General features: G+C 43.8%; 1 protein-coding gene across 2 annotated transcripts in view; it reads left to right on the top strand.

The window, feature by feature from the left end:
* The first annotated feature begins 1,206 nt into the window (after window positions 1–1,206).
* ST8SIA2 (ST8 alpha-N-acetyl-neuraminide alpha-2,8-sialyltransferase 2) overlaps window positions 1,207–15,299 on the top strand; it is a 481,748-nt gene continuing 467,655 nt past the window's right edge. The window contains exon 1 of one of the 2 annotated variants that reach the window (XM_077263426.1): window positions 1,207–1,826. In XM_077263426.1, the coding sequence (XP_077119541.1) occupies window positions 1,729–1,826 (98 nt within the window). In that variant the 5' untranslated portion in view covers window positions 1,207–1,728. The remainder of the gene's footprint in view (window positions 1,827–15,299) is intronic. The other variant, XM_077263427.1, reaches the window with a different exon arrangement.

The following is a 15,299-nucleotide window of genomic DNA, read 5'->3' as shown; positions in this document are numbered from 1 at the left end:
CATTAAATATAAATATACATATATAGGTGTCTCACTGACATGTATATATGTATATATACACATTCTATGTGCATATATCTACTCTATTCTAACCTGTCAGTGTGATTTTACTGTACACAGCGCTGAATTGCCGGCTTTTCAAAGGACACTGGTGCGTAAAAATCGGACAGCAATACGGATGTCATACTGATGTCATACGGATGGTGCGATTAAAAAATCGCATGGCACTCGCATAACACTCGCATGACACTCGCATGACAATCGCATACGTTCCATCCGTTTTTTCGGTCCAGATTACGGACCGTTTTTTATCTCGCAAGTGGAAAGGGACCCTAATAATCTGTCACCAGAGTGATGCTGAAGCATTCTGATCCCCCCGAAGTAACATCCCTGGTTCTGCCCATGATTACAATAATTCGACATTTGTCTCTGGGCACATAACTCCGCTTCTACAGAACAGAAATGGGTGGATTTTGGTAAATTAGCAATATTGTAAGTAGTGTTCTCATCATTCATTAGTGAGCGGGACCTTCGCCGTGTATTTGGGTGTAATGAGATCACGTGAAAAGACCAATAAGAGAAGTGACGTTACTTTTCACTTCACACCTCAACTGCTGCAAACCAAAATCAGCTTTTGGGTGGATTATTTGCTTGATGCAACTTTGTGATTAGAGTTAGGAGATTTTTCCTTCCCACAGAAATCAATGGAAATATTGTGTGGCCACCACATAACTGTCACAGTTGTGAACAACAATTATCATTTCCTTTTATAAGATTTAATAGCTTGTTCAAAAGTTATTGTCAAATGCAACTTATGTCTGTGAGATTGACAAGTGTGTGTGCTTGGGTGTGCGCATGCATGTGTATGTGTGTTCACGTGTGCGTGTGTATATGGGTGACAGGAAGCCAGGAAGAGGACTAGAACTCTAGTGCCACCTATTGGAAGTAGCAATCCTAACAGTCAATGTCTACCGTTTAACGAGCCTCGTCACATGACAGGATAATAGCCAAAACCAGAATCTCAATTTGCAAACACTGTGTTTCGGGGATACTGCCCCTCGTCAGTGCAAAGTGTGAGATCTGGTTTGGCTGAATGAGAGGCGTCTGTGTGTGTGTGTGTATGCGTGCTTGTGTGTGTGTGTGAGAGCTTGCGTATGTGTGCATATGTATAAGTTCATGTGTGAGTGTGCGCGTCCGTGCATGTGTGCACACCTTCACATCCAGCAGACAGAAGGAGCATCCTGCTCCTTAGCCATTTTTCTGTGCCGTGTAACCCTTTACTTACTGACACTTTCTTTGAAGATCCATTCATATGTCACATTACCTTCCCTCCCTAGTGTAGTTATCTGTAGCCACCTCGCCCCAGTCTCCTGCTGAGGACCATCCCCAGGTGAGGACCTCTTCTCTGCCACACTAACTTTAGGCAACAGAGAAGGTGGGGGGAGAGGGAGGATCTGTGTGTCAGCCAGTGGCTGTCAGGACTTCGCATGGATCTCTGCTCTCCTCCTCAGTGTCTGTGAGAACAGCAGCATGGACTCTGATGCTAAGTGACAGTGATCTGCCACCTTCCCCGCATCCTCTCACCACAGGAGGTGGGACCATCACCAGAGACCCTGCTTTCCTTGCTGGGCTTGGAGCGAGCTGGGATTGACTTGGAGCAGTTGTGGAGCTGCTGGAGCTGGGGCTGTTTGGCATCGTTTCCATTGCTAGCCGGCACCTTCAGGAGCTATGCATCCGGACTTCAGGAGCTGGGTCCTGGCCACTGTCACCTTGCTGGTGGTCTTCCTCATTTTGGCGGATATCTCTGAGCTGGAGGAGGAAATCGGGTGAGTGCACATCTACCCCCTCACCTAGAGCAGCAGGGAGCTCCTGAGCAGCTAGTTTCTTTGTCTTCATAGTTCAGCTTGGCTCTTGCTTAACTCTTATGCCTTTCTATGGTTTCCTTCTTCTAGTAGTTAACCTCTTCAGGTGCAAGGTGTATGATGTGTGGATGGTAGTACTTTCCATTGAGCATATAGGTGAATATCTACTGGCAGATGTCACTGATGACTTCATGTAGTTGTAATGTAGGCATTGTATAGCATCACTTGTGAGATGGGGATGCTGTAGGCTATAAATGATCTGCTACTGAGACAAATGCAACATATTGCTGGAAAGCACAGTGCTTAATGCTGGACCATGCCTTGGAGACGAGGCTGAGCCTCCAATGCAAAACAGTGGATGCTGGATAACAATAGTTATGATGCAAAGCTGTGCTTCTATCACAACACCAGCCTCCTGAATGCAGAACCAGGCTTCCTGCTCAGGATCCACACATCTGCCCCTGGTGCTGATACCTGCACCATGCTAGGGGCTCCAGGACTCTACTGTATTACTCTTGTATCTATGTGCTCTGGACTTCTTCCAACTCACCTGCCTCTTTGATAACTTGGGTTGTAGATAGTGTTGTAACCTCCATCAAGAGAAGGATTCCATTTTCTGCAGATGTGTTAATTTTTATTATTGATCAGTGATTACATGGTGGATTTAGATAGGATTTGTATGGCTACGGTGTAGGGCTGTGCAGGGTGGGGTGTGGTGAGTTGCCCCTATGGCTGGCATTACACGTGTCGGAATGGATATTGGACAGCAGCAGGAAAGATGAGCTCAGCTTTTCCTGGTATCTCCTGGGTGTGTTGTGTCTGTACTCTCTGCCATCCTCTTGCTTTCTAATAGGTCATTAGGGCAATATTCATGATGTAACTGGCCAGAAAAACTCATAAAATGTTGAAGATCATTATAAGAAATAGCTTAGACTGTCAAAGATACTCAAGGGTGAAAGTAAATGCACCCCTGGCATGAGATGACAAGTAATCTGCGATTCCTTCTTACCCTTGTATTAACGAACGTTATATTAGAATTGGTAAGTTGGAATACATCACATTACTCTGTGAAATGCCTACGCTTCAGGTCATGTAACAATTTACTTATTAAACCGTAAGTTCAAGTTTAACTCTCAAGTGACAACTACAATCTAAAGGAGTACATTGTGCTGCGTGCAACTTAAATTATTTCACTGCTGTGCTACCAAATGCTTCCATGTAGCCCCAACTTAACTTTGCATGATAGTGTATTAGTATATTGGCCCATTTGAATGCATTAAAAGGCTTTAAAGCACCACTTCAGCAGGGTTTTTTCTTTTTATTTGGAGTGGTGCTTCTTTTTTTAATCTGATACTTTTTATTAAGCATTTTTCAAATAATTACAACCATGGGGAACAGCTCCACAAATAAATCAAATGCAAAATATGATAACCCCTCTCCAGGGGCTTCGGGCAAAAGAGTCTCATTTAGTCCCTTTAACACATACCACAATTGATGATGCATAGATACAACAAAAAAATATAGGTATAGCACAATGCCAAAGATTTCACTTACTTCTCACATTACATGAGTCATATCTATTGTAAATTCTTCAATAGATCAGATACCGGGGAATCCTCACAGTACACAGATTGACTGCAGACTTTTAATGTTAGAACAAATGATATAGTCCTCCATACAGTATTATGGGCACCACATAGACATCTATACAGTATTATAGGCACCACATAGTCATCCATACAGTATTATAGGCACCACATAGTCCTCCATACAGTGTTATGGGTGTGGCACCGCTGGGGTCCAGTCGCTACAGAGATACTGCACCTCATCCAGAGGTGTGGTATCAAACTCTCAGGTAAGGAGGGAGCACTACCCAGAACTCTAACACTCACATCCAACACACACACACCAGTTTAGTCGGGGCACCTGGGTGTACCTTAGGGAGGAAGGCCTCATCCCAGGCTGGATGGGAATGGGTGTTGGGAGTGGGTGGGGTAAGTAGCGTAGAGGAGGGGCTAATTAGGATGGAAAGTGAAGAGAAGGAGGGAGGAAGTGGAGCTGAGCAGACGTGCAAGTTGACTACATTAAACTCTGAAAATAAGTACAAGTTGAGTACCTAGTTTATTATACAGTATTGTTATGGTGTGGGAACCTACTAAGGCACCAATTACTAGTAGTGCATACAGTATCTTTTCACATGCAGCTCCTGACAGACAGACAGAAGAAGAGTTAAATAGGGACAGAAAGAAGCTACAGAGGCAAGAAGGGGTCCTAGGGGCACGGGAAGTGCAGAAGCCACCCGTGGGCCTGAAACCAGACGTGGAGGGACCAAGTCACAGTCAGGGGACCGGCCCCAACTTAGTGAGAAACTACAAGTCTAGCTAAGAAACCGGAGGCTGTGGCTTCTGCAATAGTCACAGTCACATCCACCCATACTTCTCCAAAAAGGCAGCCGGATAGAATCCAGGGGACTCAGAGGACGTCGCCCCACCAGGTTCATGGCTGCTGGCTTGGGACACTGTGGGTAAGGCGCTGGGCAGGAGAAGAGGAAAGCCAGCATAGAGAGACAGCTAGAGAAAGGCATATGAAAGGAGTTCTGGAAAGGTGTATCCCAATCTACCTGGAAGTTTGCTGGGCCACAGACCCGAAGGACACAGCACACCTGGCTGGGTGCCATAAAGAACTGTGAGTAAAAATCTGGAAACTGCACCTTGCTGTGTCCTTTGCATTATTCCTATCCCGCCTGCCTGGCATAGCCACTACTGCCATCTTATATCTCAACACTACATCTGCCCTGGGGTTAGCTCTACCTGTAGAGAGCTGCACCAACTCTGCTGCATTACCATGTGCCCCAGAGGATCTGAACTGAAGTGTCGGCCACCATCTCATTGCCGAACACCACGGGTGACTTCACGAACATTTTCTCAATCTCCCCATAAACTTTATTTTTCCCTTTAACAACCATTTTCACCATTAATTGGACTCCCAGGGCCACGGACCAGGTCATTGCTGCAGTGACCTTCCCCTTTAAGAACTGCCGCGTCCGACCCGGTACCGAGTACCCCATGGCCCCATGGGGCGCTCCATGGGCACCATATAGTCATCCGTGCAGCATTATGGGCACCACATAGTCCTCCATACACTATTATGGGCCCCATATATTGCTCCATACAGTATAATGGGCCCCATATAGTGCTCTATACAGTATAATGGCCCCATATATTGTTCCATACAGTATAACGGGTCCCATATATTTCACCATACAGACTAATGGCCCCATATAGTGCTCCATTCAGTATAATGGCCCCATATATTAATCCATACAGTTTACAATGACTCCACATAGTGCTCCATACAGTATAATGGCCCCATATATTGCTCCATGCAAAATTATGGGCCCCATATATTGCTCCATACAGTATAATGACCCCATATTGTGCTCTATACAGTATATAATGGCCCAATATATCGCTCCATACAGTACAATGGCCTCATATAATGCTCCATACAGTATAATGGCCCCATATATTGCCCCATACAGTATAATGGCCCCATATATTGCTCCATACAGTATAATGACCACATATATGTCTCTATACAGTATAATGGTCCCATGTAATTCTACATGCATGAAAAAAATAATCAAATACTCACCTGTCCTAGTTCCCTGCTGCTGCGGTCGCCTCAGCATCTTCTGGTTCTCTCTACTGCTCGGCACAGGGCACGCTCTAGTGATGTCATCGTGAACCCTACCCTGAGGCGTCACAGAGAGTCAGAAGACAGAGAGTATTTGAGGGGGGTCCCGGTGCCAGCACTGGCCCGGGCTCCCCAAAATCATGGGCCCCATAGCGTGCTGGTGTCCCAAACGGGAGTGGGCCCCCTCCCTTCTGAAACAAGTCATTGAACTGTTTTTATATAGCAAGATTAAAGAGTATCTTCTGTTTACCATATTTTGCCATTTCCTTATATGCAAATAGGACCAAGAGTTGTTCCTCTGATTCAATGTGTAAACAAATGTTATCTTCTAATTTAAGGTGCCTGCCTCCAGTCTTTTACTTATCAGCCGTCATATTTTTCTGTTATCCACGCTGTTCCTGTCGGTCTCTACCAGTTTTTTACTTGCCGGATTGCTGCAGTGTTTGCTGGAGCAAGCTGGAGGTCACTTTACAATGCAAGTATTTGGTTTGTGACCGACACCACTGACATACGGCCAGTCAGAAGAGGCGATCACAAGATGGCACCGTGGGAATGGAGAAGCACCAATAGAAGGTGAAGATTCCAATGGACAGGGTCGGCGTTAGGGGCAGGCAGACTAGGCATCTGCCTCGGGCCCCCACTACCCCTGGGGCCTCCAGCCAGTGGCATGCCACTAATAGCAGCAGACCACGCAGTCACTATGTGATCCGTGAGTCAGGGAGGCCTGGTGCCAGTGTACCTCCACATTGCTGATTCAACAGTATCGGCATCATAGATACCAATATAGTTGAAAGCAATGATGGAGGAGGAAGCGTCCCCTCTCTCATCATCCCCTTCTGCCTCTGATGCAGCGGGTGCACAATAATGTTTCTTCATCACGTGCCACACTATACCAGGCAGTGGAGCTAATGAGGTGATGAGAAGCACTGCAGCCGTGAACGAGGAGAGATAAGTTTTGTATTTATTTTTTTAAATCTATGAGTATGTGGTAGCCATAATACTGCAGGACTATAGGGGCTACTTTATACTTCTATGGGGGCTGCATAATTCTCCTTTGGGGCTACCTTATACTTCTATTGGGCTGCATGATACTCCTATGGGGCTTCATTATACTCCTATGGGGGCTGCATGATACTCCTATGGAGGCTGCATGATACTCTCATGGGGGTTATATGATACTCCTTTGGGGGCTGCATGGTACGCCTATGGGGGCTGCATGGTAATCCTATTGTGGCTACATCATACTTCTAGGGGGCTGCATGATACCACTATGGCGCTGAATTAAACTCCTATGGGGCTGCATTTAACTCCTATGGGGCCTGCATTATACTCCTGTGGAGGACTATGGTACGTGCATTATAATATATGGAGGGCTATGGGGTGTGTATTATACTGTATGGAGCACTATAGGATGTGTGTTATACTATGTGGAAGACTATGGTGCGTGCATTATAATATATGGAGGACTGTGGGGTGTATTCTTCTGTGTGGATGACTATGCGGCGCATTATAGTAAATAAGTAATGAGTAATAATGAATCTCCCTCGTCAAATCCAAGGCGAAACGCGCGTTGGGCTGCGCTGGTCCAACACTTAGGTATATGTTCTCCTGGCAAGTGATCATATCTATGGCACTTTGTTTGTGCAAGGATTGTATGCTGCACACTGGCACATTTTATATTTAAATGGTTTACTTTTTTCTACCTCGTTTTATACTGGTCAATATTATAATTAATTACTTTTGCTCCCAGTATCTGATTCTTTGATCACTCACTATCACTGCTATTTATTATTAATTTATTTACAATATATTACTGTTTATTATGCACTGGGAATAATCGTATTTCTTAAGGGAATTTTTATATCCTTAATCATTGCAATAACTATTTAGTATAATAACTTGCGCTACAAGTGATCATAAAATAATTAATTAGTATTGGACAGTGATATTTGTACTTTTTATATTAATATTTAATTGTCACTGTTACAATTTTTCTTGCTATTTTTGATGTATCCTATGTAATCCATTATGTGTATTTATTTATCCATACCCTCGTGTTGAGTCCAGCAAATTTATTGCCACATGGTGGCCTTTACCGTATTATGTTCAAGAATATTATGTGATGATTTTATGAAATAATAAAATATATACAGGTCCTTCTCAAAAAATTAGCATATAGTGTTAAATTTCATTATTTACCATAATGTAATGATTACAATTAAACTTTCATATACTATAGATTCATTATCCACCAACTGAAATTTGTCAGGTCTTTTATTGTTTTAATACTGATGATTTTGGCATACAACTCCTGATAACCCAAAAAACCTGTCTCAATAAATTAGCATATTTCACCCGACCAATCAAATAAAAGTGTTTTTTAATACCAAACAAAAAAACCATCAAATAATAATGTTCAGTTATGCACTCAATACTTGGTCGGGAATCCTTTGGCAGAAATGACTGCTTCAATGCGGCGTGGCATGGAGGCAATCAGCCTGTGACACTGCTGAGATGTTATGGAGGCCCAGGATGCTTCAATAGCGGCCTTAAGCTCATCCAGAGTGTTGGGTCTTGCGTCTCTCAACTTTCTCTTCACAATATCCCACAGATTCTCTATGGGGTTCAGGTCAGGAGAGTTGGCAGGCCAATTGAGCACAGTAATACCATGGTCAGTAAACCATTTACCAGTGGTTTTGGCACTGTGAGCAGGTGCCAGGTCGTGCTGAAAAATGAAATCTTCATCTCCATAAAGCATTTCAGCCGATGGAAGCATGAAGTGCTCCAAAATCTCCTGATAGCTAGCTGCATTGACCCTGCCCTTGATGAAACACAGTGGACCAACACCAGCAGCTGACATGGCACCCCACACCATCACTGACTGTGGGTACTTGACACTGGACTTCAGGCATTTTGGCATTTCCTTCTCCCCAGTCTTCCTCCAGACTCTGGCACCTTGATTTCCGAATGACATGCAAAATTTGCTTTCATCAGAAAAAAGTACTTGGGACCACTTAGCCACAGTCCAGTGCTGCTTCTCTGTAGCCCAGGTCAGGCGCTTCTGCCGCTGTTTATGGTTCAAAAGTGGCTTTACCTGGGGAATGCGGCACCTGTAGCCCATTTCCTGCACACGCCTTTCCACACCAGACTCAGTCCACTGCTTCCTCAGGTTCCGGTCACCTCTTCTCGTTGTACAGCGTTTTCTGCCACATTGTTTCCTTCCAACAGACTTACCATTGAGGTGCCTTGATACAGCACTCTGGGAACAGCCTATTTGTTGAGAAATTTCTTTCTGGGTCTTACCCTCTTGCTTGAGGGTGTCAATGATGGCCTTCTTGACATCTGTCAGGTCGCTAGTCTTACCCATGATGGGGGTTTTGAGTAATGAACCAGGCAGGGAGTTTTTAAAAGCCTCAGGTATCTTTTGCATGTGTTTAGAGTTAATTAGTTGATTCAGAAGATTAGGGTAATAGGTCATTTAGAGAACCTTTTCTTGATATGCTAATTTATTGAGACAGGTTTTTTGGGTTATCAGGAGTTGTATGCCAAAATCATCAGTATTAAAACAATAAAAGACCTGACAAATTTCAGTTGGTGGATAATGAATCTATAGTATATGAAAGTTTAATTGTAATCATTACATTATGGTAAATAATGAAATTTAACACTATATGCTAATTTTTTGAGAAGGACCTGTATTTTCTTCAAGAAATGGAATGTGTATCATAAGTATGTCATTTGTAATTTTTTTTCGCCACTTATATAAGAAAGAACCTAGACATGTTAGGTGTCTATGAACTTGTAATGACCTGAAGAATCATAATGGCAGGTCAGTTTTAGCATTTAGTGAACCTAGTAAAAAAGAAAAACAAAAAACAATTGTGGAATTGCACTTTTTTTTGCAATTTCACCACACTTGGATATTTTTCTCCGTTTTCCAGTACACGATACTTTAAAACTAATGGAGTTGTTCAAAAGTACAACTCGTCCCGCAAAAACACAAGCCCTAACATGGCCATTTTGACCAAAAAATAAAAAAGGTATGGCTCTGGGAAGAAGGGGAGCAAAAAATGAAAATGCAAAACCAAAAATACCTCTGGTCGTTAAGGGGTTAAACTTTTGCTCAGGCTCCACTTTGTGTAAAACTGGCCCTGCCGGTGGGTATAAGGCCGGAGTCACACTATCGTTGAATATGGACGAGTGCTATGTGATAAAAAATCGATTAGTACTTGGACCAGTATTCATTATTGGGGCAGCTCACATCACCGTTTTTTCCTCGGCCACTTTGAGTATGCGAGTGAAATCGTAGCATGCTGCGATTGTCACCAACACTCGTCTCACTCGCACCCATATGTAAGCCTATGGGTGTGAGTGAGACAACGCACATCACTCGGATATTATCCGAGTGTGGTTCGATATATGCTGACGCCGGCAATGGAGGAGAAATTCAGCAAAAAACGAAAATGCTAAACTGAAAAAAGCATCGGGGGGTTAAACACTTCATCCTGTCCATTACAGCAGTCTAGTTTGATATTAATTGATAATGCCTTCTAGTTGATTTGGTGAGATGAGCAGACGACCACTACCATGGGCGAGTTATCTGAATTTTCCGGATAGTAAGGCTATTTTGATATCGCTGGATATATTAAGGGTTCTTCAAAAGCTCCTGTTCCTTTGATTGTTCCTTTGGATGGGTTAAAGGGTTGTAAAAATTGGCTGCATTGCTTGACATTTATAGCACTGAAAAGTGCAGCTTTCAAAAGCCGTTATTTGCTTTCTCACCTTTCCCAAACAACCTTTGTTATATTTTTAGTACGGAGACCTTTTTGGTATTTATTTACTTGTATGACAGCTGGAAGCAACACATTGTGGACACATCTAAACACTGAACAATTCAATTTATCTTCAAATATCTCCAGATCCTTAAGTGCTTGAAATGTACAGTCTGTCAATGACACAAAAGCTCAAATCACTACTTAGGAAGGCTCCAGAGCTTCCGCTCTTACAGCTTTTCTGAAAAAAAGTTTTCATAAATCTATGTAATGCAGAAGTCACCGGTAGAGGAGCTACTGTTCTTCAGGGTTTCTACGGTACATGAATAGTATGTTCTACTTCGAAAAGAGGATGCACCTGTACGACACTTGTGTACTTTTTTGAGACCTGTATAAAGCTGGCTTACAATTCCATATAGCTGGCATCCTTATGACTATATGCCCTTATGTTTGGATGTATCTTCCATTGAGTTACATTATTCAGTTTATCATGTACTTTTTATGCAGTGTCCTGTTTTGAAAATTTCAGCAGCCAATATGTTTAGTACAGTCAAAAATAGAATCTAGATGGAAATGCGCCAGATGCATGCCAAAAGCATTATTGGCATAGGACTGCTCCATAAATGTCAATGGATACTGTACAGGATAGGTCAAGGAAACTACTTCTTGTTATTTGCTTATGTATACTGTCAATTATATGCAAACGTGATGTCATTTGAGACTTTCAATGGTAATATATATATATATATATATGTGTGTGTGTGTGTATTTAGATAAGTCTCAATTCCCATCACATTTTTGCATGTAATTGATTTTATATATATATATATATATATATATATATATATATATATATATATATATATATATATATATATATATAGTCTTAGGAAAGATGAGATACTGATACACATACAGTGTAAGCAAAGATGCGACCGATAGAGTGGGGACAACCAACACAAGCCATTTTCAGATACAGGTCAGTCTTGTGCATTAGTCTTTGCCCCAGGTGGCACTACCTATTAGTGAATGTTACTTAGAATCTATTACCAGCAAATGAAAGAAAATTATTGTTAAACTGTTGAGTAGAAAAATAAATTACTGTTGCAAAATACAACCTATGACATCCATTAGTTTTGTTTTTTTGAGGAATGTTCTTTTACAATCCATCCAGCAGACACCAGGCACCATGTGCTGATCCTCTTCCTCCATGCCTCATTGTTTCAGATATCCACATGCAAGGAATACAAATAGTTAGAAGAGATAGGATTTCTGTGTAATTTTTCTTTGTTGCTCACAGTTCTAAATTGCTGCTTAGGCTTCCAGAATGCCAGGCTTTTATTTTTAGAATGTGCCTGAGATGCTATAAGTGGCTAGAGAAACCTAATACGAGTCCACTATGATTCTTTTATTGGATCCAGTGAAGCTGTTTTCGTTTACTTTTAATGACCCATAAAAAAGAGATAACTTTATTGGGTTGTAGAAGCTATGTCATTTTGCGCTGGATATTTAGCTGTGTTGAAGTCCCAAATATTCATAAAATCTCATAAACATAGCGCAGCACAGAGGTAGAAGTCACATCAGGGCATAGTAGCTGAGGGAGCCTACAAGCGAGATAAGAAGACGCCAGTACTGTGACAAAAGGTCACACATACTGTATAAGAAGGGCTTGATAGGATGGTGGTACATGTCCTTAAATGTATTGTAGGATGCAGTGGCCCATAATGTTAGCGTGTTATCAGATTTCCACTCTCCAGGAATGCAGGCAAACACATGATGTCAAGATCACTTTAACCACATAGAGTTAATAGATAAGCTTGATGGTTACATATTCTGTTAAAAAACCTCATGCTTGGTAGTTACAAACATGTTCACAGAGGTGAACAATTAGCAATAACATCAACCCTTGAAATCTCTTAGGTGACGTGCACATGTTGAGTATTTTGTGAGTTTTTTACATCAGTATGTGTAAGCCAAAACCAGTAGTGGGTGATAAATACAGAAGTGGTGACGTGCTTCTATTATACTTTTCCTCTGATTGTTCCACTCCTGGTTTTGGCTTACAAATACTGAGTTAAAATACTGACCAAATACTGATAGTGTGAACATGACCTTACTGAACCCACTGGCAGAATCCTCAGCGGCTACTCAGGCGCAAGCTCTGGTGTCTCCTCTTCAACTCAGCACCTTGTTATTGATAATATTCAGCCTTAGGCCGGAGTCACACTAGACCGTAATACGGACAAGTGCTATGCGATAAAAAGTGTCATTAGCATATCGCATCCGATGCTCTCGCATCGGATGCAATACGCTAGTGTGACCCCGGCCTACTGCGGATGTACTTTTCATGAACCAGAGTAAGATCCAATGTTCACCTCCTACAAGGACTGAGCTCAAACGAACCATATTCATTTTTTCTATTTAAGTGATTGTGACTGCAGACTTCTGATTCCTCACAGCGTGCACTGCAAGCAAGCCGTCAGGATTCTCCACTGTCATCGGCGAGTGCAGGTGGTCACATGACCACAAGTTTGCGATTTGCATACATGTGTAAGGAGGTGGCAAGAACCTCACGTGCCTTCCTGCATACCAGGCACATGTTGCCCGTGTGGCACCTGAATGGTTCCCTTATGTTTAATTGGGTTAATGTGCCATGTCTCATATGTACTGTGTAATGTGAAATGTTTTAAATCTGTCATGTCAATGTACAGTATATTGCCATTGTACTGTAGTAGGCATGATTAGTGCAGGGATAGAGAGAGTTAATGAAAGGGGCTGGGTTAGCAGCCTCAAAGAAGCAGGAAGTTCTGCTACCAGCAGCAGAGCCCGCCCATGTTTGGCCATGGCAGGATGTGCTCCCCTGTTGGGAACGTGCCATACCCCTGGAGGGGACAGAGCTGCCGGTGGACTGTCAGGCAGCGGGCTCAAGGACTGTGTGTGTGCCCCACAAGAGACTTTTAACTCCTGGAAACTGACTGGGAGCTATTGCTTCTGCTGCTGCAGACGTTGCTGAAGGAGCAGCATCTGAGAATAGGGACAGCTCAGAAATTGTACTTTCCTTTCTACATCATCTTTATTAAACTAGTTGCCACTGTTGGGCCCCTATGGAGAGCAGCCGTGTGTCAGAGGTAACCAACTGTGACCTAGGACTGGGGCTTGAACTGTCTTTTCCTGTGCAAGGTGTATATTGACTGTGGCTTAGTTGACTACCACCCTGGGCCACCTTGTTACACTTGGTGTAGTCAGCAGGATCCGACCTCTGCAGCCCTGCAACCTAAAGACTGATGAAAGAAATGCCTGAAATGTGTGAATTGTTGCCCCCCGTTAAGGAATTAAAGATGGCGGATGACAGTGACTTTGAGCCTGAGATTTGTGATTTGTTGTCCGCCATGAAGGAATTAAAGATGGCGGCTGACAGAGATTGCAAGATGGTGCCGACTGTTCCCAGAAGATGGTGGCCATTGGTGCGAAAATGAGAGATGTTGCCGCTTTACGTGGGTGTCAAGGAGAAGATTTGGCACCAAAAGGCAGGGGTTGCTCCCACCTGTAAAGAAGTCCCACTCTAAATGGGTGCGGGTGAAAAAGAAGTTCTCACCCGTACAGCAGAATCCAAGGAAATTGGTGGAACAGCCAAGTGTGGTTCCGCCCATGAACGGGTGGAGCCCAGAAGAGCCAGATGACTTGACAGGAATGGAGAAACCTCATTGCCGAGTGAGTTACCTGTCCGTGTGTGGCATCCGGTGAGGAAGATCATCAGAAGCCGGAGCACTGCGGATGCAGAGGACCCTGAGTCAGAAGGAGCAGTCGGGAAGCAGGAGCGATGGAAAGAAAGACCTCTGCGGCCGTGATCCTGAGTTTGTGCGACCGCAGTGGAGGACCATCGCAGCCGGATGCAGTCACAGTGAGGGCGACGCTTAACTTCATCCCAGTCCCCGCACCTGTTCCAGCCCCGGGGACCATATGCAGTGGCAGTAAAATTACTCTCCAGCATTGAGGAGACATGTGCGGGAAGTTCGATGTTATGTGCGGCCGCCTGCAATGGTCGCTACCCCCACAGTAAGTCAGCGGTAAGAGACGCCCTCAAAGAAATTGGTGACCACAGTCAGGTTACAGGAGCTGGAGGCTCCAAGTTTGCAGAGCCGGCCGCTGCTGGAGGAAAGAAGCCAGAAGCTCCGGAGACCCTGGACTCACCGCTGAGGAGTGTGAGAAGCAAAAGGAACAACCTCTTTCAGTGAATCCTTGGGCCACATGTACATAGTGGTGCAGGGCCCATTATGCTGCTCAGATGTCTGGCAAGAACAGCAGTCAAATGTTTTACGTTATTGATGATGATCTTTGCGCACATGTCGGGAGGAATTTTGGTCCACTCCTCTTTGCAGATCATCTCTAAATCATTAAGATTTTGAGGCAGTCGCTTGGCATCTTGGAGCTTCAATTCCTTCCATAAGTTTTCTATAGGATTAAGGTCTGGAGACTGGCTAAGCCACTACATGTGTGACGCCCCAGGGTCCTGGTCGTCACACTCAAGGCCACAAGGGGGAGCTTTTGATCCTATTCCTAGGTGACTCCCCTATATATTGTGGTTTAGAGGGAATGTTAGTCAGATAGTGCCAGAGAGCAGACTGGAGCAGTCTGAGGCAGGAAGAACGTATGAGGTGCCGTGCATCCACAAGAAAGTGCTGCAGCTCCTGGACAGAGATAATACCGGAAGTAGAACAGATAGCAGCGAGCATGTAGGAGAGCAAAGCGCAGAAGAGTGACATCAGGGGAGGACAGTTACGAATGAGCAATCCCCCACTGAAGCGCAGATAACCGGTAGCCGGAACACCGAGGTTGTAAAGGACTCTAAGACTTACAGCAGAGACCGGCAGGACAGTTGAACTGCAAGTTACCTGTCTGCCTCAATACCCAGGAGGCACAGTGACACATAGAGCCCAGGTCTTGATAGAGACCCTGTAAAAAGGCTTGA

This window comes from Ranitomeya variabilis, chromosome 5 (assembly GCF_051348905.1).
Source record: "Ranitomeya variabilis isolate aRanVar5 chromosome 5, aRanVar5.hap1, whole genome shotgun sequence".
NCBI lineage: Eukaryota > Metazoa > Chordata > Amphibia > Anura > Dendrobatidae > Ranitomeya > Ranitomeya variabilis.
This window is presented reverse-complemented; position numbering and strand designations above follow the sequence as displayed.